The 24,819-nt window shown below is 51.3% G+C and overlaps 1 protein-coding gene across 17 annotated transcripts in view; it reads right to left on the bottom strand.

Moving 5' to 3' along the window:
* The window catches only part of Baiap2 (BAR/IMD domain containing adaptor protein 2), a 67,563-nt gene that overhangs the window by 38,675 nt on the left and 4,069 nt on the right, over positions 1 to 24,819 (bottom strand). For 10 of the 17 annotated variants that reach the window (XR_015630153.1, XR_015630154.1, XM_087569485.1 and 7 more), the window contains 2 exon segments: positions 14,199 to 14,274; positions 11,216 to 11,302 (listed from right to left, as the gene is read on the bottom strand). Coding sequence is in view for 15 of the 17 variants with exons in the window: in XM_087569485.1 (XP_087425611.1) it covers positions 11,216 to 11,302; positions 14,199 to 14,274 (163 nt within the window). In the remaining 2 variants the exon portion in view is untranslated. 17 annotated transcript variants of the gene reach the window in all.

Here is a 24,819-nt window from a genome sequence, read left to right as displayed (position 1 = left end):
TGGCCACTGGCCAGGTTTGGGATGGTATGAGGAAGTTCCTTCACAGGGTAGGAAGCCCAACAGGGACAGGCGTCTGGGCCATTAGCACTTTCACATGCTCGGCAGCACAAGGACCTCATAGCTTTTGTGTCCTGTGCAGAAAGAAGTACTACAGAGGTGGAAGACACCCGAAACTCAAGCTGAACCCCGCCCAAGTCCATCCTGGGATCCCAGCTACCCTGGGGATGTGACAAAAGTTCCAGCAGACGGACTGGGGGTGAAAGGTCAAACAGGCAGCTCAGAACCTTCCTGAGGGCTGCTGTCCCACAGACCAGCGCCTGTCTGATGACTGGGCTCCAGTCTGCCTTTCATCTCTCCAGCATTCACTGTCCTCCGACACTTCAGAGACGCGTCTAGCATTCCTAGACATTGTGTGGATGTGGGACTGTCTATGACACACTCCCTTCAGCTCGTAGTCTATCCAGGACACGGTGGAGTCCATTCTCCAGTGATGCACTACTGTCAAGAGACCCCAGGTCAGGGATGAAGTGCTTCCACTGTGTAACTTATACCAAGGACAATGTCACACAAGCCCACAGAGCAATTAAAAGGTTTCAGTTAATAGAAAGTTAGGACCTATTACTGTTAGTTAAAATTTGTTTTTAGATTTGTTTTATACACGCGAGTGTTTTGTCTGCATGTGTGTATGCACCTCATGCAGGCCCACAGCTGGTTGTGAGCTGGTATGGATGCTGGAAGCTGACCCCAGGTTAACTGCTTGCCCACCTCTTCAGTCCTCTTTTAGTTTCTTGATACAGACTCTCATGTAGCCTAGGGCTAGACATCCATACTGTTTAGGCTTCCCCAGTGCTGGGATCACAGGTATGAGGCAAACCTGCTGCTTCCTCCTTCCCCTTTAGGACGGTTTTTGTTTGTTTGTTTGTTTTCTGTTTTGATTTTTGAGACTACTTTAAACTAAGTCTCAGAAACAAGTGATTTCAGGGGTCCCTGGTTTGAGGCCACCTCCCTTCCTTCCTGTACACATACGTGCCAAAATGCTCATGACCTAACCTCTGTGACAACTGCTCTTTAGGACACCGGGCTACATAGACTTCTTTCCTCTCAGACTGGACTCTTGAGTCTTGCTACTGGCCAAGAGCCCTATACTGTTTGCCACCTAGGGCTACTGGAAGACTCTTGGCCCTCTCGGTTCCTGCCCATGTTTCTGACTGCATCCAGTAGCCCATCTCTCCTCATGGCAAAGGTCTGTTGGGAAGCCTGGGTCCCCATGCTCTCGGCTGCTGTAGTCTGAATGCAGGTACCTGGTGTGTGTGCCCACACTCCTGACAACCATTGCCCTGGGGAAGGAAGCCCAGGGAAGGAAAGAGACCTTCCCACAGAAGCTGCTGGCCACACTTGGAGTGCCCCACGCCAACTGCTGACTGAAATGTGAGCAGCTGGTGCTGCAATGAGGAACAGTGGATGTGGTAAATAGACTTTGGCTTGGGGCATATGACCGACCACAGATCTGTGAGGCTCCTGGGGGCTCCCAGAGCTATCCTGGCTACAGAGAGGTCCGGCTTATGACTTGGTTTTTATGCTCAGTGGTATCCCTTGTGGGCCTTTGGGATGCTAAAAGGGAGCATGGTTTGAAAGAGCCAATGAACACCTCTGTAGGCTACAACCTGGCACTCAGGAGGAGCCAAGCTTCCCAGAGCAGGAGCAGAGCCAGCAGAGATGACCCATTGTCCTCACAGGCCCGTTAAGCTCTAAGCCTAATGTACTCCAATCAGGTAACTGTGCTGCTCCTTCACTGCCAAGAAATGGCTGGGACCCACCAGTTGAAAGGAGACCCCAGGTCACCAGCCCGGTCTCTGTTATCCTTATTGATATTCCCACCACAGAGCAGACCTGGAGCTGAACATGGACACCTGCTGCGCCTTCTCGGGCTGTCACTCCGCTGCAGCTCAGGTTTTAGCAAATCTAATTCAGACTGCTATTAATCTCCAGACAGAGCCTCAGTGAGGCCGGCAGAACTCTCAGCAGGTGGCCAGGGCTGCCACACAAGAGACCTGGCCACCTGAGCCCACCCGGCTGGCAGTCCTAGAGCCCCAGCTGAGTCTAACCTGGTAACTGCCCAGAGACTTCCATGGCATACTTTTAGAGTAAACATGGGACCATGGGACCCTGGTTGGAGTCCAAGGGGCCCCTGAGTTCCTCACTTTTTACTGTGGAGATGGGAGGGAGAACTAGGGGAGCTTGGTGCCTTTAGCCAGGAAGGGGAGCCCCACCATGCCTGGCATTGCCGGGCCCTCTATTCCCTTGTTGTCCCTATCCTGGGCAAGCAGCTAGTCCAGCCGGGCTCCTCATCAATGTACAATGGTCACAGCTTCCTGTGAGTGGACCTCATTAAGGTCTTCAAACAGTGCCTACCAGCATTTGGCAGTTTCTAAGATGGATCCTGACGGTTGCTGTCGGGTTCCCAAAAGAAAGGCTGGGATCACAGTGTCTTCTCTGAAATGGAAGGTGGACATACTCAAACTCCCTGGCCAGGTGTGGATGGGCCCTGCCTGACCTAAGAGGAGAAAGACATGGCTAGATCATCTCACAGCCTCACAAAAAATACTGGAGTCCAACCAGCTGGCACCTTCAAAACTACCCAAGCCAATAGGCACCACTGGGGCAGCTTGAAGGCCTCTGGGGTTAGAAGTCTACAGCCCCCTCTGTCCCAGAGACCTGCATGCCTGGGGCCACCCAATGCGGCCAGCTGAGTGAGCCTGATACTGGATGGAGAGCAACTGATGCTGTAGCTCCAGGCCAGTCTTAGACCACTTGAGAAACTCCTCACTTCAGGCAGGACACGACCGGGTTACACCTTGCTTGGAGACTCAGTGACTGAAGCCAGGCTGACTTTGAGGCAGGGTTGCTGTTGCCTGTCTGTGAGCATCCCTACTTGCAAGCTGTGACCAGCACAGAGCATCTGCTCATTCCCCTTGGAGTCTTGTGAGGCTTAGCAGACAGCAGAGCCCCAGCTGAGGCCCGGGGCTCTCGGCAAGTACACACAAGTCCCTGTGATTACAAACAAGTGTGCTGCAGGCCCTGGCAGGTACAAAGCAGCCCTTTAAAGGAAAGAGTACTGAAGAAGCCTCCAGAGACAGGCAAGGGTTGAAAAGAACAGTCAGTTCAGTGGACAGCCCTGACCACAGCCTTGTGCAAACACGGAAATCATCCATGCTGAGGCCTTGGGACACAGACTGCATCAATGGATCCTGACCACATGAAGGGAATGAGAGTCCTTCTCAGGCAGGGTGCTCCTCTGTTCACTGTAGTGGCTGTTAAATTTCGGATTTCACACCTTCCAAAGTCCACAAGATGACCAAGGACAGGCCAAGGGCAGTTAACTGACCCTTGTTGAGTCGCATATGGAACACCCGCCCACCTGCTCAGATGTGCCCACTTGCTCAGATGTGCCCACCTGCTCAGATGTGCCCACCTGCTCAGATGTGCCCACCTGCTCAGATGTGCCCACCTGCTCAGATGTGCACACCTGCTCAGATGTGCCCACCTGCTCAGATGTGCACGCCCTACCATGAACACCTGAACTCTGGTCTCCTCCTCCCTGTCTCGGATTCAGCCCAGTTCTATGCACATAGCCACCTTGGACTGAAGAGCTGCAGGTGGTTGTCCAACAGGTTGGTATACAGCCCGCGGAGGGAGTACAGGATGGACAGTCCAGCTGCTTACAAGTGTGACAACTACATCCATGGTGGGCACCCTAAGGCCCAGCAACAAGGTATGCCATGGCTTATGCCCTCCTCTGTGTCCTCCATGCCAGCCCCACAGCTGCCAGCCAGCAGTTATGGAGCAGAGACATAGATGCTCACATCTCTATGTGCATCAAATCCCAGTCTTCAGTCAAAGGCGAGAGAGTAAGAGCCTCTGTGGGGCTCACTGAATGCACACAGCAGAGCTTCCATCTCTGAGCTCCACCTGCTCTCAGCAGCAGGCTACCACCCAGGGTTCCTCGACCACAGGAACAGCGCATGTCTCCACAAATTCATGAATGGCCTGGAGCTCCTGCCTGGCTGGAGACCCACATCATTCTAGTCAGCCCCAGTAACAAATATCCCAAGAGAGTGGAAGCGGCTCCCAAACACACACAGGAAACGGGGCTTACCTGCCCAGTCGCAGCTGCTGCCAGTTGTTTCTGGCACTGAGGAATACTCTGACAGAGACAGAGGCAAGGGATCCAGAGATGGGAGGCAACCACAGACAAACAAGTGGGTGGCTACCGGCTAGAGCACCAGACGGCTGTGTGAAGATGTAGAGCTCAGAGCTGCCCTCTGTCCCTGACTAAGCAGCCTGCTATATCAAAGGAAAGCTCTGACAAGCTGTAGACTTTCTCACGGCAGGGGAAAAAAAACCACCCCAAGTGGAGATGAGAGAATGATCTCTGTGTGAGCCTGCAGGCCTGAGGCCCTTCTCCGGCTGTGAGGCTGGGATCTACAGTACAGAGAGACTAGAGATCAAAGGCTGGCACTGCCCAGGCCATTCACTGACTCCAAAAGAAAGAGAAGGAACAAAGCCGTGGCTCTAGGGGGAAAGAGAAGGAACAAAGACTGGCTCTAGGGGATCGTTTGAAGCAAAGGTGACTTTCTGGGCATTCACTGTCCAGCACCAGGGAGGTACTCTCTGCAGAGACTGGGATGGGGTGCTGGTGGCTGCTGCTTGTCACTCTCGTAACTCATGAGAAGGAAGCACGGGGTCCTACACAACCCTAACAACTTTGTCTGCCCAGTGAGCAGAGCAGGGGCTATGGGCAGCTTTTCTCGGCATCACCCTATGTGGAAAAGCACTGGGAGGCAGAGGTAGGGCAGAAAAAGAAGGGAAGGAGGAAGGAATTGACCAGGTAAGGTCTCCTGTATGCTTGACAGCTGACCTCTGCCCTGTGCAGCCAGGGCCCTAAACCAGAAAGGCCAGGAAAGAGACCCATAGTAAAAGGGTGGGTTTATAGGCCCTACTCTGCTGGGTGTTAAGATCTGACCATTTCAGACAGGTGTGATGCAGCATGCCTACATCCCAGCTACTTCACAGGTTGAACAGGGAAGATGGAGCTCTTTTTTTCTTTTTTTCTTTTTTTTCGGAGCTGGGGATCGAACCCAGGGCCTTGCACTTGCTAGGCAAGCACTCTACCACTGAGCTAAGTCTCCAACCCCAAAGATGGAGCTCTTATCACCAGGAGTCCAAGACCAGCCTAGACAATACAGCAAAACGTTGTCTCAAAAAAGAAAGAGCGACCCCTGGAAACAAGTGATTAGGAAGCAATAGAGGTTGGTCTGGGTAGTGTCTACCTTGGGGCAGACCTGAGGTTTCTTTGCCTTGGGAGGGGCTACATTCCCTCGGGGCTTTGAGGGTTCTCAGTGGGAACCTTACAAATCTAGACCAGCTTATCTTGGCCATGCTGACCAAGTGGTCAGAAATGAGCAAAGTTACAGACAGGAGGAGGAGAAGACCAAATAGTATTAAAATAGACTACAAATAAGGCTAATTGGGACAGAGAAGGTCACCTCCTGATGATGTGGTCTGGCTTACCAGACACAACATGTAACATTAACAGCACAACATGTATGCACTTGATAGCACAAATATCTAAGAGACACGGTCAGGAAGAGCTGCCACGCTGGGTACTAGGAAGCAAGCAAGCCCTGTTTCCCAGTGGATGCTCCGAAGGCCGTGGAGTCTTGGAGCATTTATCTTCTAAAGAGGCTCAGCTCATGTCTCCTGTGAACCAGCTTGCTCACAACAGCGAGACCCACTGGGAATACCTCAAGTATGACCAAGAGAAGACCAGAGAGCAGATGGTTAATTATGTGTTTATGGAATATTCTACAGCAGCGAAAACAAATGTGCCCACTGCTGGCGACCGTACAGACGGCTCCAGGACAGAAGAACAGCAGGCTACACACATCAACCGTCCTGTAGCTGACACTTGTGGTGCACGGGCTATTCCAAGGCCCTGGCTATCCAGAGTTCTGCTTCTTAGGCTCACCGCCTGCTCCTCTCTTGCTCCCTGCCAAGTAGCTCGCTGGTCCTCTTCACCTAGGATGCCTGACCATGCAGATCACAGACAGACCAGTCCCACCACTGAGGCTTTCGCACCCAGAATGCTTTTAATAGTTTACAAGGTGTGAAGACCAAGAACACAGAATAACATGAATATGGTACTAACCTCAGCGGTACCACTCGGTGTTAAAGGTGACAGATGATGCTTTCAAACACTAACAAACAAAGATCCTTCCTGAATTCACCAGCCAAGCCAGCCTGAGACAGGAAAACATCAAAACCATTTCCTAGTTCCCTGCTTGGAACCTTAAAGGAGAAACAGGATTCCCCCAGAGAGTAACACAGGAACAAGGCAGACAGGCGGCCCAGAGACCAGGGGCTCCACCTGGGAGGAAGCCAGGTGACCAGGACACTGGAGGGACGGTGGGTACTAAGAGGGGGAAGAAGAAACAAATGGGTAGATGAACCCAGAGAACGAACAAAAGCGATCCCAAGAGCAGTCAGCGGTTTGGGGTCAAATCAATTAACATCAAACGATAATTAGAAGGGCTGTAATGTATTCCAAAGAAAAGTTATTATAATAAGAATCGTGACCAGAATCATAATAAAAATCAATAAGCTACCAAACTAAAGTCAACAATTAAATTCAAAATTAAAATTGAATTGTTCTTTCTCCTAAAAGCACCACTAGGCCAAGCTTGTCAGTGCATTCCTGTAATGCCAGCTCTTGAGAGGTGCAGGTGGTACAAGACATCTTCCATACACAGTAGGGCATACATAAGAAGTACAACCGTACACTGTAAGGCAGACATAGGAAGTACATCCATACACGGTAGGGCAGACATAGGAAGTACATCCATACACAGTAGGGCATACATAAGAAGTACAACCGTACACTGTAAGGCAGACATAGGAAGTACATCCATACACGGTAGGGCAGACATAGGAAGTACATCCATACACAGTAGGGCAGACACAGGAAGTACATCCATACACGGTAGGGCAGACATAGGAAGTACATCCATACACGGTAGGGCAGACACAGGAAGTACATCCATACACGGTAGGGCAGACATAGGAAGTACATCCATACACAGTAGGGCAGACACAGGAAGTACATCCATACACGGTAGGGCAGACATAGGAAGTACATCCATACACGGTAGGGCAGACATAGGAAGTACATCCATACACGGTAGGGCAGACATAGGAAGTACATCCATACACAGTAGGGCAGACACAGGAAGTACATCCATACACGGTAGGGCAGACATAGGAAGTACATCCATACACGGTAGGGCAGACATAGGAAGTACATCCATACACGGTAAGGCAGACATGGGAAGTACAACCATACACGGTAAGGCAGACATAGGAAGTACATCCATACACGGTAGGGCAGACATGGGAAGTACAACCATACACAGTAGGGCAGACACAGGAAGTACATCCATACACGGTAAGGCAGACATAGGAAGTACAACCATACACAGTAGGGCAGACACAGGAAGTACATCCATACACGGTAGGGCAGACATAGGAAGTACATCCATACACAGTAGGGCAGACACATGAAGTACATCCATACACGGTAAGGCAGACATAGGAAGTACAACCATACACGGTAGGGCAGACATAGGAAGTACATCCATACACAGTAGGGCAGACATAGGAAGTACATCCATACACAGTAGGGCAGACACAGGAAGTACATCCATACACAGTAGGGCAGACACAGGAAGTACATCCATACACAGTAGGGCAGACATGGGAAGTACAACCATACACGGTAGGGCAGACACAGGAAGTACATCCATACACAGTAGGGCATACATGGGAAGTACAACCATACACAGTAGGGCAGACACAGGAAGTACATCCATACACGGTAAGGCAGACATAGGAAGTACAACCATACACGGTAGGGCAGACATAGGAAGTACATCCATACACAGTAGGGCAGACACATGAAGTACATCCATACACGGTAAGGCAGACATAGGAAGTACATCCATACACGGTAAGGCAGACATGGGAAGTACATCCATACATGGTAGGACAGACATAGGAAGTACAACCATACACGGTAGGGCAGACATAGGAAGTACAACCATACACGGTAAGGCAGACATAGGAAGTACATCCATACACGGTAGGGCAGACATAGGAAGTACAACCATACACAGTAGGGCATATATAGGAAGTACATCCATACACGGTAGGGCAGACATAGGAAGTACATCCATACACAGTAGGGCATATATAGGAAGTACATCCATACACGGTAAGGCAGACATAGGAAGTACATCCATACACGGTAGGGCAGACATGGGAAGTACAACCATACACGGTAGGGCAGACATGGGAAGTACAACCATACACGGTAAGGCAGACATAGGAAGTACATCCATACACAGAAAAACAGACAGATAAAAAGACAAGATGCTCGAGGCCTTGAGTTTCATCCATAGCATCAGAAGAAATAAAAAAAGCACAAAACGAAAGGCCAGACCAGCCAGAAAACTCAGCAAGCCCCATGTCACTAAGCTTAATAAATTGTTGGCTCGCTCTCAGAGACACACGTGGTAGAAGACATTACCTCCTAGAAGTAGTTTGAACGATCACACTTGCTCAACACAAGTAAGTACAATAATCTTTCTAAAAAACTGTTCATTTATTTTTGTTTTTCTTCAAGACAGGATTTACTCTGTGTGGCTCTGGCTGTACTGAAACTCACTTTGTAGACCAGGCTGGCCTCAAACACTCAGAAATCTGCCTGCTTTTGCCTCCCAAGTGCTGGGATTAAAGGTACACGTGTGCCACCATGCCTGGCTCTTTGGTTTACATTTTACTAAAGATAAGGGACAACTGAACACTGAAAAGATGTTGAACATCATTAATTAGAGAAATATAAATTTGGAAATAACCCCAGATGGCGCAGCCCAGGTGGCCCTCACAGGCGAGGGTATGCAGACGTGGCCTGAGAGTATGAGGGGCGGGGGCTGGAGAGATGGCTCAGTGGTTAACAGCACTGACTGCTCTTCCAGGGGTCCTGAGTTCAAATCCCAGCAACCACATGGTGGCTCACAAACACCTGTAATGAGATCTGATGCCCTTTTCTGGTGTGTTTGAGGACAATGTACTCACATATAGTAAAGAAATAAGTCTTAAAAAAAAAAAAAAAAAAAAAAGAGGGCAGCCAGGCAAGGGAGCCCACCGAGCCCCAGTGCAGCAATGCATTTCCACAGACCTGCAACCACACAGAGAACGATGAGAGGTTACCTGGAGGTGGGGCAGGGATGGGGAGGCCTGACTATGGAGGAATGGGCAGGTTCACCATCGCACACACGGGAAACCCTCCACGCATCATCCTCTAATACCTGCAGCTGCTGCTCCACTCCCCCAACAAGGCAGTGAGACCCAGCAATCTCAAAGGATTATGGGTCTCAGCTGGGAAGAGAACTTTATTACTATCATAAAACAAAGCTATCAAGGCTGTGTATTGATTTTAGCAAAGGTTTTAATAGTTATATTGGGTAAGGTAAGAGGACGGCATCAGAAAGCAGCCCCCATCCTGAGAATTCCTTAGCATAAAGTTAAAAGGAAGAGACAGCATGAACCTGCCTTTCAGACACTTGGAAGCAAACAGCACATGGAACAGAGCAGCTGACTGAGCGGGAGACGTGGGCAGGGAGGGGGTGGGTAACGGGGCTGACTTATTTTTAAAGCAAAGCAGTGCTGCTTTAATACAGACTCCAACCGTTTGCTCCAGCAACTCCACTCCCAGGTATTTGCCCAGGAGAAATGGAATGTAAGCCCACACCAATACTTGACACTCCGCTCAATGCAGCACTATTCACAGCAATCAGGTCAGAAACCACTCCAATGTCTGCCAGCAGACGAACCGGCCAGGTGCAGTGACACCTGCCTGTAATCGCAACAGTAAAAAGAAGAATTGAAGCTAGATACAGAGAATGGGAACAAACACACAACCACGCCCAGTGAGTGGTTCACTTCCAGTGTGAAATGTGCCCTGTGAACCACACCAACGAACCTATTAGTGAAAGAGGACCTAGATCTCTGCCTTCAAGCCTGGCAGAAAAGTCTGAGAGCTGGAATGAACATATGCATAAAGAAATTCAGTTCTAAGTAGGGGTGGTGACGCCTTTAATCCCAGCACTGGGGACGCACCAGCAGGAAACCTTGTCTTGGGGGAAAAAAAATTTCAGTTCCTCGGTCCCAACAATATAACCCAGGCTTCCTGTTAGTTCAGGGGAACTACTAATCCCAAACTTCACTATCTGGGTCTCTTAGAACATTTCTATCTGCTTCCTTCTGCGCACATCTACCTGGTATCCTTGCTGGCCAGACAGGGACCACATCCTGGAAAGGTCCCAAAGGGAGGCTGCCTCTGTGGAAAAGGTCAGATGCAGAAGCTTGTCCTCTGTGCCCCTGGCTAGAAGAAACCAAGTGCTGGTCTAGGCCAATTTATTCTGTGTCTGAGGACAGCCTGAGAGCTGCAGAGAAACAAAGGGTTGCATGCCACAGTCTAACTCATAGCCCAACATCCCTGTGAGGGAGAGGAGACCTCAACCACATCAGCACCCACATCTTTGCTCAGGAAAACCAAGAAAACACTAAAGCCCAGCTTGCAACATCACCTCACAGGAGCCCAAGTAAAACACAGGTAGCATGAGAATAAAGACCACTTGGGAAGTCTACATTCCAGCACCTCCTAAGTCTCTGTGTTATGAAGTTTGTGTGTGTGGGTGCGCCCTCTGGGGGTTCCACTTTCACTTGGTTTCATGCGAGGAATGACTCAGTATGTTAGGGATCACTTTAGTCCAACTTTCCATATAGGCCCCTTATATCTGCCACTTAAGTGTTGGCAGTGTCCTTAAATGTGGCGTTGCCTGTGTCTGTTTGTGCCCAGCCATGCTCTTCAAGGGAGACAGCCCACCATGGTGAGCTCCAAGCAGTGCCCTAAGGTTGCATGGTTCATTCTACTTTCGATAGACAGTGGCGCTCACCAACTCTACCATTTTAAAACTACTTTTCTTATTTAACAGATAAAACCTGGTCTTCATTCCAACATCCAGCACTCCAGACCTGCCCAGATATATCCAACAATTCTGGGGGGCCTCTGGGTCCTCTTCCCAGCCAAGGGTCTTACCAAGTTCCTTAGAGCCCTGGCTCTCGCTGGCCAGCTCCCCCATCTTTACCAGAGCATCGAAATAGCCTTTGGCAGCGAAGGTGACACCTGAGGGGAGAGGAGAGAGCAGTTACTGCACAGAACCCAGAAGAGCTCTGCTGCCCACACAGACGGACCGCATCGAGCCCACCCCAAGCCTGGACAAGCTCAAGGAGTGCTCCAGCTTCATCACCTCTGTGGACAGCACTGTTTCTTGTTGATACTCTTATTCCGCTGCCATCACGAGGGTTCCTTTTATTTGTGAGAACACAGTGTACTGTGCAGGTCCAGAGCTATTCAAGTCAAACTGCAGAGCATGGCGCCCTGTCATGTGCTGTTTAACCAGGGGGAGGGAGTGCAGCTTTAAGTGTACTACAGCAAACAAAGCGCCTACAGACCCTGGGCAAGATCAAGGCAAATCTGAAAGGCAGGAGGCCACTGCTTTATCCAGAGAGTCCAAGTCGAGAGAGTCAGTGTCTTCAGTCTCAGACTAGGTCTTAGCCAAGAGCAGGTGCTACTGCCCAAAGCACGCTAAGGGCATCATATCCACAGTGCAGTAGCCAGAGGAGCTTTTGGGTATCAGAGGAACTGGTGAACTGGGTGTGGAAGGCTCAGCACCCGCCTCTTCCTCCCACCAGCCCGGTGCAGGAACAAGCTGCTGACAGAACGAGCATACAGCCACCAGGTCTAGACTTCTTTGGAGGACCTGGCACACTCCTTCATCTGAGGACAGCCACCTACCTACCCTTCAAACTATGCCAGGCAGGGAGGAAGAAGAGGCAGCCAGGTCTGGCGAGCAGGGCCATGGGAAGCAGCCACCAGTGTTGCCACCACAAGCTTTAATTTGTTTTCCACAGAACTCTGTCAGAGGCTTGTAACCGGGCACTCTATCAAAGGTTTCCAATTAAGTGCACACAATTTGTTCTGTGGTACAAGACCATGTCCTTGGGGGACTGAGGAGTTTCTGCTGCCTTGGAGGGTGGGCTTCTTAAAACAAATGGAAGTAAAAAATACTACAGGAACCCAAGTTGGGCACTTGGAGGCTGAGGGGCTGAGGTGGTGCGGGTAGCCTGTGAGACTAAGCCCAGACAACCAGAGAAAACAGGAAGAGGAAATAACCATCCAGCCTGTCCACACACAGCCTGGACAACCACATGAGAACACAAGGGACAGCCGGAAGGGTCTGGAAGGAAATCCGTGCCTGAGCATCACGGAGTTGGCGGGCAACATCAAAGCGGAGGAGACTGCTACCCCTCCTCCATTATACCCAGAGAAGGTAAGGCCACACCTCAGATGTAGGACATGGGGGCACAGAAATCTACTGACGGAGGGCCACACCAGGGTAGAGACTTCCAATTCCACCAGACACAATCCACCAGAACGTCAGGCCAGAAACAGCTGGTTTCATTCAAGGACCCAGAAAGCTCTTTCGGTGGGAGAACTGGAGCATCATGGCCTGTGTGGGGACAGCGGGGTGGCTTAGGGGACAGGATAGAAGCCTCATTGTTGGTCTCCACACTATACTTCTGCTTCCAGAGGCTTCTTCCTGGAGGTTACAGCCTGACTGGAAAGGCAGTTCCTCTTACCACACCAGGGAAGCTGAGGGCAAGCCAGGCATCACTGCAAATGTTAGTAATCTCGATGCCTGAGAGGCTGAGGCAGGACAGCAGAGAGCATGAGACCAATCTGAGCTAAACAGCAAGATCATTTCAAAAACACCCCACAAGCAAAAGAAATCACAAAGCAGGAGAGGAGCAGGTACCACCTCCCCTGGCGGAGCCCCTTCCAGCACTAGCGGGGCTGCAGTCGCTTACTACCATGCTCAGCTTTTACATGGGGCTGGGGGTTAGAACCCAGGTCCTCAAGCTTGAGTGCGAGCATTTGACTGAGCCATCTCCCCAGCCACACATGGGCACTTCTTTTGTGTTTGTGTGCCCCTATGTGTATGGAGGGGTGTGCATTGCTGTGTACATGGGGAAAAGAGATCCTGTTCTGCCACTACTGTCTTAGTCCCTTGAGACGAGGTCTCACGCCAAATCTGGAGCTTGCTAGCTGGCAAGCCCCTCCTTTGCCATGCCCACCTTGCTATGGTTACAGGTATATGTGGCTGTATTTGGAATTTGCTGAAAGCTAGGAAATCATGCTCCTGTGGTAATAAGAGCCTTGCCAGTAGACTAAGCTGCTTCCCTAGCCCTTGTGGCCACTTCTTTAAGCAACCTGAGAACTCACAGCCTGGGCCTCGATGGCGTGAAGACCCTGTAAATTGTCTTCTTCCACAAAGGAGGTGATAATCCCTCGGGGACAGAATCTGAACTCAGGATCCCTGGGATCCTACAGGTCTCTGGGGGCTGTGCTACTGAGTCCAGTGCTGCAGAGAGGGGTAGGACAGTGGCCCTAGGAGAGCACAGGGGAGCCCTCCTAACATCCTCCATGTGTCTCAAACAATCAGGAGGCCAGCCCTCAGGGCTTTGGCTCAGTGCTGTGAGTTCAAGTAGACCAGGCCTACTCATGAGATAGTCTCCTCCTACGCCTCACCTCAGTGACCTCTGGGACTATTCAGGAGATTGTTGCCATGGTCTTACTACAGGGTCAGCTCTGCTTGGAGCAGCCATCAACAGGCTAGATTAGGGTAGCTGAAGGACTATGGTACTGGAGGCCACTTGGTAGTGCTGGGGTTCCTTTGTTCCTACCAGCACCAACCTTGATGCTTTACTTTGCATGAAATTCCAAAGAACAGACACATCGATACCCTTGTCTCTAAGTATCCTGCTTGTTGGGACGGAAGTAGCCAGCACTGAGACCAGCCTACACAGTAGGGGCCTGTGGTCACAGGGTCAGACTCTGGGCACCAGAGTGCACACACCCTTTACTCATTCTCATTCTCATTCAGATGAGGCCCAGTAACTTCTCCCCAGGTATTAAGAGGCTGGAAGGAAGTTCATCTGTGAGCTGGGGCCAGTTATACCTGCCAGTGCTTTCTCATAGTTCTTCCCCATGGCGATGAAGTTGCGGAGGCTGGGGTTGAACTGCTCCATGATGGTCTGGAAAAAAAAAACAAAACAGAGAAAGCCATGTCACCTCACCACCATCCACCCATAGCTGGGAGGGCTCAGCCTGGATGGGATCAGGGACACTGCTCATCTCCCCAAGTCGAAGCCCAGTTCTGCCTGCTGTGAACACTGCACCCCGGCATGGACAGGGCGCTGTTGTAGAGGCTGTCTGCAGAGCAACAAGGGGTCCTCGAAGGGCCTCGTGGCACAGGCAGCACTCACAGGCCTGGCTTCTGAGGCACCAGGCTGGTGGGGCTGAGTCAGCCGTGGGAGGCTACCCATCGGCCACACACAAATGCTCAGCGACGCCCCCCACACCACCACCCTAACTCAACACACCAATTACCAACATCAGCTCTGATTACAGCAGTGTACAACCTGATTTACAAATACCACACTATGAACAATCCAACAGGCTCCGGATCTGTTTACCCGACGGACTGCAGTCCCTGTGCCAATATCGGCAGTTCTTAGACTCAAGAAATTAGATTTTCACTGTGAAGGCCAAATAAATGTTTTAATTACATGGCATAAAAACAGGCACACACAAACAGCAGCCAAACGAGAATCCTACCAGCAGAATACCCACAGGCTGTCAACAGCTTATGCCAGTCAGGGGAGACCCCAGGAGGAACTTTGAAAGAAAACCTGACCAGACATGTCCTAATCTGGGGGTCGGGGGGAGACGCTGCCATACCAGGAGCCTGACTCTTTTTGAGGATAACAGGAAGGGAAGCCACCAGGATTTACACCAACTCAGTCCAACCGGTGGTCTCAGGGAAGGACCAGCATAACAGATAAGAAGGACATTTAAGGACACCAGGGCCAGGGCCCATAATGGGGCTTGGCTCTGGAAAGCCTACTGTTGGATCCATTCTGTATTGGCCTGCCCTTAGGTATGGCAGGATACCTTCACCAGGAGGAATAAAGACCTTCCCTCATTCTTGGGGGAATGAATACTTCAGTTCTAAGCTGCCACCCACTCATCCCTTTCACATGTGGGTCTGGCTTGCTGACCCGGCACTCCACATGGGCTCTCAGAACACAGGAACCTCACACAGCAACACTTCTCAGTCAAATCTACAGGGCTGGTGGCACTGTCTTCCAGGCCACCTCTTCATGCTAGCCCGGAGTCTACACATGTAATGAACACTCAGCAACCAACCAATCGCCAGGTCCCATCCCACAACCAGCAACTAGGGAGAGAAGGCATAGGGGCTCTAACAGAACTGGAGACAGGAGGATAGGGAGGATCGGTTGTCATGACTAAAACAGGAGGCAGGCAGGCCAGCACAGTGTAAATGCCCCCGGCCAACCAAGCGGCCCTGAAAGGCCTAGAGGAGCAAACAGGAGAGGAAGTGAGTATAGTAAAGTCCCTCACAGGATAGGAAGCTGCGAGGGTCTGAGCAGAGCCAAGCTGGATACATTAAAAAGGCCCCAGGCTGTAGAGATTCCAGTCAAGGGTCAAAGAGGTAGTTGAGAGGAGCCTCCCTGTTGTTCAACCCTCTGATTATGAAGGGAAGGAAGGAGGCTCCCGCCAGGGCCCAATTCCTGTGTCTGTATACCAGGCAGTGTGAGGACAGTTGGGACCTGATTGGAGAGACGAGAGAGGCAGCACAGGGGACAGGGAATTGAGGTGGATGTATATTGGGTTGGGGAAACCTGTCTCAACTCTGCAATCCGAAGAGTACCTAGGAACCACACAGGGACATTACAAGGCAAGATGCTGAAGAAACTGAGTCTAGGAGCAGACCCAAGCAAGAGTTTGGCTCTAGGAACACTCCTGGGGATCCTGGGAGGAAGAGGCTTAGCTCAGATCAGTCCTCTGAGCTACATGAACATCCTGAATGACAGGAGAATATGCCAGAAACCACTTAAGGCCAAGTGAGACAGAACGCTGAGGCACCTGCCATGCCTCCTGTGACACAGAGGGCAGCTGTGAGGTTTCACTTCCTCAGTGCAGTTGAGCTCACACAGGAGGAATGCAAGAGGGAGTTAGCTGGGTAATGTGGGTAGTGAAGTGCCAGCCAGGACACCTAGGCATGGCCCCATCCTCCACCTGCTCAAGAGCAGCCAGTCAGCTCGGGACACTGCTGTCTTGGCCTGGAGGCAGTGGCAGGAGCATGAATTCCATTGGGCTGACACTCTGAGGGGGGCCTCCCCTGGCCATAGAGGGACAGTTTCTTTCCAGGCCTGCATAGTGACACCTGCCCTGGCTGGAAAAGTGGGCCTGCTCTGAAGGAAGATATTTCCAGGCTCCTGGCCAATGTCATGACCTTTCTTTGGGTCACCTGACTTCCAGCTACCTTATAAAGAAATCCGGTGGCTGACAAAACAGGGAATCCATTTGGGGTGTGTATGTGTGCATACAGGTATACACCTACGTTTGCCTATGTTGGGGTCTCTGAGCTCAAGTCCACGTCATTGTTCTAGGGTTCATGTAGAAGCCGTGGGTTCTCACATAGGAAGCCATGCTTGCCCTGGTGGCTGTTCCTGACCCACGTCACCCAGCCCCTCCTGGACAAGTACACTCTCTGCCCACCTGCTCTAGACTGGCTCTCCTGAGAGAAGGAGCTCTTGCCTGGGATGGTGTGAGGAAGGTGCAAAGCAGAAGCACTCAACTGGGAGGCTTTGCCTACTAGGGAAGGGATCACCTTCCTTATCAGCACCAAGGAGCACAAAGCAGAACAGCAGAAGCTGCAGTTTTGACCTTGCAAAAACAAACAAACTGGGTGCTAAGGATGGCACCACCTTTTATCCCAGCACCCATCTCTAAGTTCAAGGCCACTCTGGCCTACAGAGTGAGTTCCCAAGGCTACACAGAGAAACCCTGTCTCAAAAAAAATGTAAAAAGAAAAAAAAAAGATAAAGAAGAGAAACAAGAGAAAAAGAAAGCAAACAAACTCAAGATTCAGAGGAACCTCCCCCATACTTGAAACCTAAAGCCAGCTATCCATTCGGAGAGCTTCGTGGTCCTCAAGGACACTCTCAAGCCTAGGGGCAACTCAGGCCATCTCTCCTGCTTGGACAGAATCCTACTCAATGAGCAAGCCTCACACTTCCTTCAAATTCCATGCCTGTGATCTGCCTGCCCCAAATGCACTGTGACTGTGGGGTGGCTCTTAGGTGGCTTTTCTGGACCAGGAACTACATTTAAAACCAGAATTCTTTTACGTATTCGCCTTCTCATTCAGTATTTATTCACGATACCTTCCACATGTCACATAAGGGGTGCGTGTGAACTCACAGAGACTATTCTATGGAACACGTCCCTAAAGGGCTGGGGCTTTAGGAAGCTCACGGAGAGATTAGCAGAGCTCAAGCCAAGTTTGCTATGGCATTTCTGCCAGGGCTGTTGCAAGCAGGGTGTTCTGCAAGCTCGGCCCTGCTCTCTTTTAAAGACAAGATCTCACTGTGTTGCCCTAGCTGGCCTGGAACTTTCTAAAAGATTTTTATTTATTTTACATATGTGAGTACAATGTAGAGTGAGTACACTGTAGCTGTCTTCAGACACACCACAAGAAGGTTTCGGATCCCATTACAGATGGTTGTGAGCCACCATGTGGTTGCTGAGAATTGAACTCAGGACCTCTGGAAGAGCAGTCGGAGCTCTTAACCACTGAGCCATCTCTCCAGTCCCCAGCCTGGAACTTTCTATACAGAGCAGGTTGTTCTGGAACTCACAGAGTTCCACGTGTCTCTGCCTCTTGAGTGCTAGATAAAGGTGTGTCCCACTACACTGAGCTCCAGCCCAATTATGTGGCTGCGCCCCTGCACCCAGGACTCACTAAAAAAGCAGGTGCCAGCTTTGCAGCCCAAGGTATTACCTAGGTAACAGGGAGTCCCATAGTATCTTACAGCTCCAATGCAGGCTGCTTTGTAGGAAATCCAGCAAGACTTGCATAGGATTTATGTACAGAGGGAATAAAATCAGTTCCAGGTATTATGTGAGCATAGAAGCCTGCCTGAAGGAGGTGGAGCCTGAGCTGTGCCTTGCTTGGTCAGAGTCAAAGAAAAAAAAAAAGATGTCTATACATCCTAAAAGAGGTATAGGTTCTGGAAGGAAACAGGCCTTGGGGTAAAAATGAAAGTGTGAAGGGGACAAGGGTCTTGGACTCAGAACCAGGGTGGTCTGAGCAACCACCCTCCATGCCTCATCTCCGCAGTGTACCCCTGTCCAAGGCTGTGGCCAAATCTCTCCGTTCTGGGCAGGAGAGAAAGAAACAGACTGAGTGAGGAGACTCCTGGCACACAGGTCTTAGCCCAGGGCCTCCTTAGCTCCCGTGGAAGGCTCTGAGGCACGTGCAGCATCAGAAAACCTGTGTCCTCCTGTGAAGCAGGAAGAGAGACCTAGACTGTTCCAGAACAGAGGACTAGACTCCTGGCTTATGAGGGAGTGGTAGGTCCTACAGACCCACAAGGCCAGTTTCGGTCTGCTAGGGAGGTAGGCAGGCAATAGAAGAGATAGACAGACCTTCTAGGAGCTGGAAGGGGAACCTGGATGCTACACGATGGGCTCCAGCAGAATCTGAGCACAGGCCTCACCCCAACCCCCAACGTGGTAGTTCTAGTTTCTCAGCTCTGATAGCTCCCCTGGAGAAGCTGCCAAAATTAAGAAAGAGACTCTGTGTCTTTGGCAGGGTGCCTGGACGTGATAGTCATGGTGGCCTCCCATCAGAAGAAAGGGCCTCCTTCCTATCACCCTCAGCTGCCCTCCCGCCCCTCGCCAGCCAGCATTAGAAGCACGAGAAATGACCATCTGAGACTGCAGCAAATACCGCTGACAGCGACAGGCACAAAACCCCAACACGGAGCCTGCTTTTGCTGGCCTTCCGCCCCTGTGAAGGATTGGTGAGTCCTCACAGAGGTTCCAAGTCACTGTCCTGGTGAGAGTTGGTACAGAGGTGAGCACAGCTGCCAAGTTACCTGACACCTGAACCCCTCTTCCCAGCCTGTTTCCAGAATCTCTAAAGGTTTCTGGGCACTCTAAGGTTGACCTCTCCTGTACAACGTCCTCAGAGGCAAAAGCCACACCAGGGCCTTACACCCAGCCTAGTCCCTACACAAAGAAATCCTTGGTCAGCATGTGCTGTAGGGGGCTAGTCCAATGGTCCCCAGGAAATCCAGAAGCCAGGTCTGACCCATTTGCCCTGTGTGGCAGCCACCACAGGAACTGGTCAACACCCATTATTCCAGAAGCCTGGACATGAAACCAAACAGTTTAACCACGTCTTTCCTGCCTGTGACAGGAATGTCCTGCTCATCCCAACCTCCACAAAAGCACAGCTTCCCAGCAGACAGGCCCCACAGTTGGTTACCCTGGTTTGGGTCACAGATCTTCTTGGGGAGTTGAGTGGCTAGTGCAGCAAGAGGCACATTCAAACTGTTACTCACCAAGCTCCATCTTTGTTTGTTTGTTTTTTGAGACAGGGTCTCTCTATGTAGCCCTGGTTGTCCTTGACCTTGCTATATAATCCAGGCTGGACTGAACTCACAAAGATCCTCCTGCCTCTATTTCTCACGTATTAGGACTAAAGGTATGCACCACCATGCCTGACTTCTGGATCCAAATTCTTGATTGAGTGCAGTATGGTATCACAGCATGACACCATGGGGACCCATTGATATAAGCTGAGGGCTGTAATTTGCTTAAATTAGAAGGAACAAGAAATACAATTAGCCTAGAAAGACAGGTCACCATGATAGAGACGGACAGCCCCCAGGATGTCACTCTCTTCATCTGTGGGCCAGATGATGTCACGGCCTGCATGCGCTGAGCCTGTCCTCTAGTCACCACTGTCTAAATTTCAACAGTCTTGAAAGAAGTCGATAAGGTTAAACAAGGTCACTAGTGAGGGAGGACTCTAGGTCAGTCTGACTAGTGTCTATAGAAAGAGACCTTGACACAGATACACAGAGGATGGCCATGTGAAGACATGGAAAATCCAGGTCCATCTGCTGACCAAGGAGAGATCTTGGGAGAAACTGTTTGCCCTCCCCTCATCTCCTAGGACTGTTTAGGATCCATGTCTTTCTTTAAGTCATCAGTTTGCAATATTACATATTTCAGTACTAAGCTGACCAGTGCTGAGTTACTCACATATCTAGAATGGCAGGGCACTCAGTCTTCCACAGTTTATAGAAGAGGTATGATAACTTCTTACCCCTGAGAACATGCAAGGCCACTCACTGGGCCATCTCTCCTATGAGTATGCTGGCGAGGACCAGGGTCAGGCCCACTGGTGGGAGACACATATATATAAGTTTGAAGGCAGCCATGGAATGCTCTGAAACTATCCCTCTTTCCAAGGACCTCAGGCCAGGCAGTTAGCATATGCTAGCCCAATAGATACTGCCACAGACAGAAATGTAGGACCATTGGTGCCCAGGTGATGGCTACATACCCCTGCCTAAGCACCAACAGTCCTATGAAAAACCTTCTGCCCATGGCATAACCGGGCCTAGCTACCAGTGATGGCACAGGAGCTGAGGACCTGCCTGAAACACCAGAGCCCAAGTCTAGTCTGAAGCCTAGATCAGCTTCCTATCAGCAAATGACCATCGATGTGGGACTTCACCCCACTGACGCTCACTCAAAAAGCAGGTATGCACTCAGTACCCCCAGAGCTGTGCCTAAGGGAGCAGCAAGAAGCCATCCAGGTCCACAGACATCAAAGCTGAGGCTCTCATGGCTGACACCTGCCTCTCGCACACAGAGCCACTGAGTGGTGACACAGGAGTCCAGCCCCACATAGGGCCTCTCCTGAAGCAGGGCTGGGACTCAGGCTACTTACTGGTCTGACCACAGCCCAAGGCTCCCAACACCTCTCAATCCTATCCTCTTATCACTAAAGCCCATGGTTCCCAGTCCCAGGGCAGGATGGGTAGGTCTACCGTGGTGAAAATGGACAGCAGGCCTCACCTACCTGAGAGGGTCATTTTCAGGGTAGAGGCCGGCTCCATAAGCCTCTGTAAAAGGCAAAGAGGGGTGTGGTGTGCAGAGGGACCTGGGTTTGGTCCATTTCAGGCACCTCTGCCTCCAGCTCCCTTCTCCCTGCAGTGTAAAAACCCAGTAGGTAAACAGCAGTGCACTGGCTGTTAGGAGCAGGCTCTACCCTGGCCTGGCAAGGGCCCAATAAGACCAAGGCTCCCGTGGAAAAGGCACCTTCCTCCCATCCCATCTCATCCATGGTCAACAGACACTTGTTCCATGGCAGGCTCGGTGCCGTGCTTTCCAATGTCCACGTTTCTTTGTACCATCACCGGCAGTGATTGGGGCATGTGTGGATCATTTCATACAATCCTCTTTGGCGACTTTCCCTTACCATGGCTGTATACTTCAGTCTACAAACCACTAGACTATGAAGAGGGTCCTCACTGCTGAGCCGGGCTGCTGGGTATCCCGGAGATACCCAGTGTTTTATCAAACCCCTAATTGTTCAGGGGTGAATGTTGGGGACCCTTGGAGGCTGACACCTGAGCTAAAATGCAGCTCAGAAGGATGTGATTCCAAATGTAGGTAATTTCTGTGGATTTAATCTGGCCATAAACTCAAAGGAATTCTCCTGCCTGAGCCCCTAAAAGCTGAGTGAACCACTGTGTCCAGCTCTCCTACCCCATCCCCCAGCACTGCATGGAACACTGGAGTCTTGAGCATGCTAGGAAAATGCTGTCACTGAGATCTATACTCAGCCCTTCCCTAAGAGAACAACCACAGTGCCTGTGTGGTGGCCCATGCTGGGGAGGCAGAGGCAGGTGGGTCTCCATGACTTCCAAGTGAGTTTTGTCTACACAGAGAGTTCCAGGCTAACCAGAACTATATGTAGTGAGGCCCTTAAAACAGACGAGCACACACATGCATACACACACACACACACACACACACACACACTCACACTCACACAGACACACACACACAAACACACGCTCACACAGACACACACACGCGCATGTGTGCAACAAGTATGAAAGCACAATCCCAAGCCAGAAGAAAACTTTTCTCACTTCCACCTGGGGTCTCCTGGTCTCTTGCATCTGGGCCTGGGGTGTTCTGTGTAGAACTTCTCATGTCCTCTTTTACCAGAGGGAACAGGATCTTGAGCTAGCACAGGAAAACTGCCTTCACCAGCCCCTGCAGTGTCCCAGTGTTCACGCCACAGCCCAGGTTACAAAGAAGGGAAAGGGCCAGCATGGCTTTCAACGGTGCCCAAGCCCAAGGACCAGACGTTTCTTTATGGCAGTCCACTCTGGATGGAATAAGCAGAGGGGCCTGGGCGAGGGCTGTAAAGTAAGGAGCAGTTGGGGGAGCTGGGTATCAGCCCTCGACTGCGCGACCGCAGGCAAAAAGGGGTTTCTGTCAACGTAGGCAGCAGCTCAGCTGCAAGAGGCCCACACAGACCAGAAGCCCGAGGTGCTCAAGGTGACTCCTTGGAAACCAACAGCTAACGCCCCACCTTTCACCATGCCACCCTGGCCACTCTTCTCCCTTCTCACTCCCTGCTTTCTAATCTCTCTGGCAAGGGACCAAGCTCAGAGACTCCAGGACCCAGCAGGACGAAGCTCTTGCTGCTAACATTTGGACCTGATTGCCAGACACACAACTGGGTCATCACCTCCAAGGAAACAGAACATGCTGGGCCAATGCTCCTCAGGCCAAGGGCTGAACAGCGGCCCCTGAGTGTGGGCAGATGGCAATTCCAATGTCACCTCTTCAGAACTTAGAAATGAAACTCACCCAGCTCCAAGCGCTGCTGGGCTCCTGTCAGAGTCTGCCCACTGTTCCAGGCCCTGGGACTTTATCAGGGAGATAAGTCACCCTGGTCAAGGGGTCAAATGGGTCCTAAGTTGTCGAGCCTGGGCCTTGGGAGTGCATGGGATGTGTGGGAAGGATTCTGATAAGCAGTTCATACTGTCCAGGGCAGTCTCCCCCTGGATCTGTAGTCTGAAGTTTCCTAGGATACAGTTCAGGGGTGCAGCTGTGCCCCTCGACCTCCCTGCCGCCCCAGGCTGAGGCTCCTCAAGTCATCATGCAGCTGTGCTATACTTGCACAATTAGGCTATGGGATGACTCAGAGAAGGAGGTGGCAGGGGGTTGGAGGAAGGTGGCAGTGTGGTCCACGCCTGTCAGTAATTATTCCAGGCACAGGCAGGAATCACAACACAACACAGTGTAACAGCTAAATTAGGTAAGATGACAGTCTCCCTGAGCACAGGCCTTTCAAGGAGTGCAGCTTCTCCACCTCGAGGCCTCAGGAGAGCCCTAGGCCAGGGCAGAAGGCAGCATGGGAGGTCCTGGCTAGGATCACCAGTAACTGAGACAGAGCACTAGGCACCTGCCCTAGTCAGGAGCAATCAACTGTCTGGGGGTATCTGCACAATGACAGCCACAGGCAACACCAGGGGACTATGAGGGGCTAAGCAAAGACTCCCTCTGCTCCTGCAGTGACACCTAGCTGTACTGAGTAGTCTTCACAGTCACTCATCATTGAGAAGATGGGCCACACCTTAGCCTTCCCTGTGGCTTTCCTCCCCCTCCCCCGCCCACCCTCCCACTTCCACCTCCCGCTCTTATTAAGAAGCTAAGCTGTCCTTGCAAGATCCTGTTGCCTATGTCAAAGGGCAAAGTGCAGACCTCAGGGGCTGGCCCTTCAGAAGCTGCAAACCAAGGACACAACAGCAGCAAGACCTCAACTCCCAGCAGTAGCCATCTACCACCCTCTTGCTGACAAAAACTGGGAGGAGCACCAGCCTTCACTGTGACCTCAGTGTTGGCTAGTCAGTATGTGCAGTAAACCAATCTCTCCAACAAAGATTTACACTCCAGGAAAGACCCACCACACGGCAGGCAGAGGCAAGCACTCTTTCAAACCAGCCTGGACACAAAGATGCCATGCCCTAGTGCCCCAGGTGCTCCTGGAACACCATGGTCACCTCCTGCAGAAAACAATAACTCATGCAACAGTGCACCGGGCACCAGGCTCTTCATAAGCCAACAGACTTGATGACCTACAGGACATGGCCTGGGGCTGTAGAGCTAGTCACCTCAGAGGTCAGCATGACAAACAAGCTGACTCTTGTTGCCCTGGCTGCTATGAACGGCCGGCCATCCCTAAGACGCTGGTGATAGACAAGGGCAGGTAGCCTATGAAGGAAGTGCTCAGTGAGAGCAGGCACAGAGTGTCGGCTCAGTGAGAGCAGGCTCAGAGTGTCGGCTCAGTGAGAGCAGGCACAGAGTGTCGGCTCAGTGAGAGCAGGCACAGAGTGTCGGCTCAGTGAGAGCAGACTCAGAGTGTCGGCTCAGTGAGAGCAGGCACAGAGTGTCGGCTCAGTGAGAGCAGGCACAGAGTGTCGGCTCAGTGAGAGCAGGCACAGAGTGTCGGCTCAGTGAGAGCAGGCACAGAGTGTCGGCTCAGTGAGAGCAGGCACAGAGTGTCGGCTCAGTGAGAGCAGACTCAGCCTCTCTACTGACAGGCCCACCCTGGAAGTACCTATCATACAAAAGGAACGAGCGAGCACACAGCCTCGCTCCTCTCAGCA

Source organism: Rattus norvegicus, chromosome 10 (genome assembly GCF_021556685.1).
Source record: "Rattus norvegicus strain SHRSP/BbbUtx chromosome 10, alternate assembly SHRSP_T2T, whole genome shotgun sequence".
NCBI lineage: Eukaryota > Metazoa > Chordata > Mammalia > Rodentia > Muridae > Rattus > Rattus norvegicus.
Note: the sequence above shows the minus strand (reverse complement) of the source record. Positions and strands in the feature narration are given on the sequence as shown.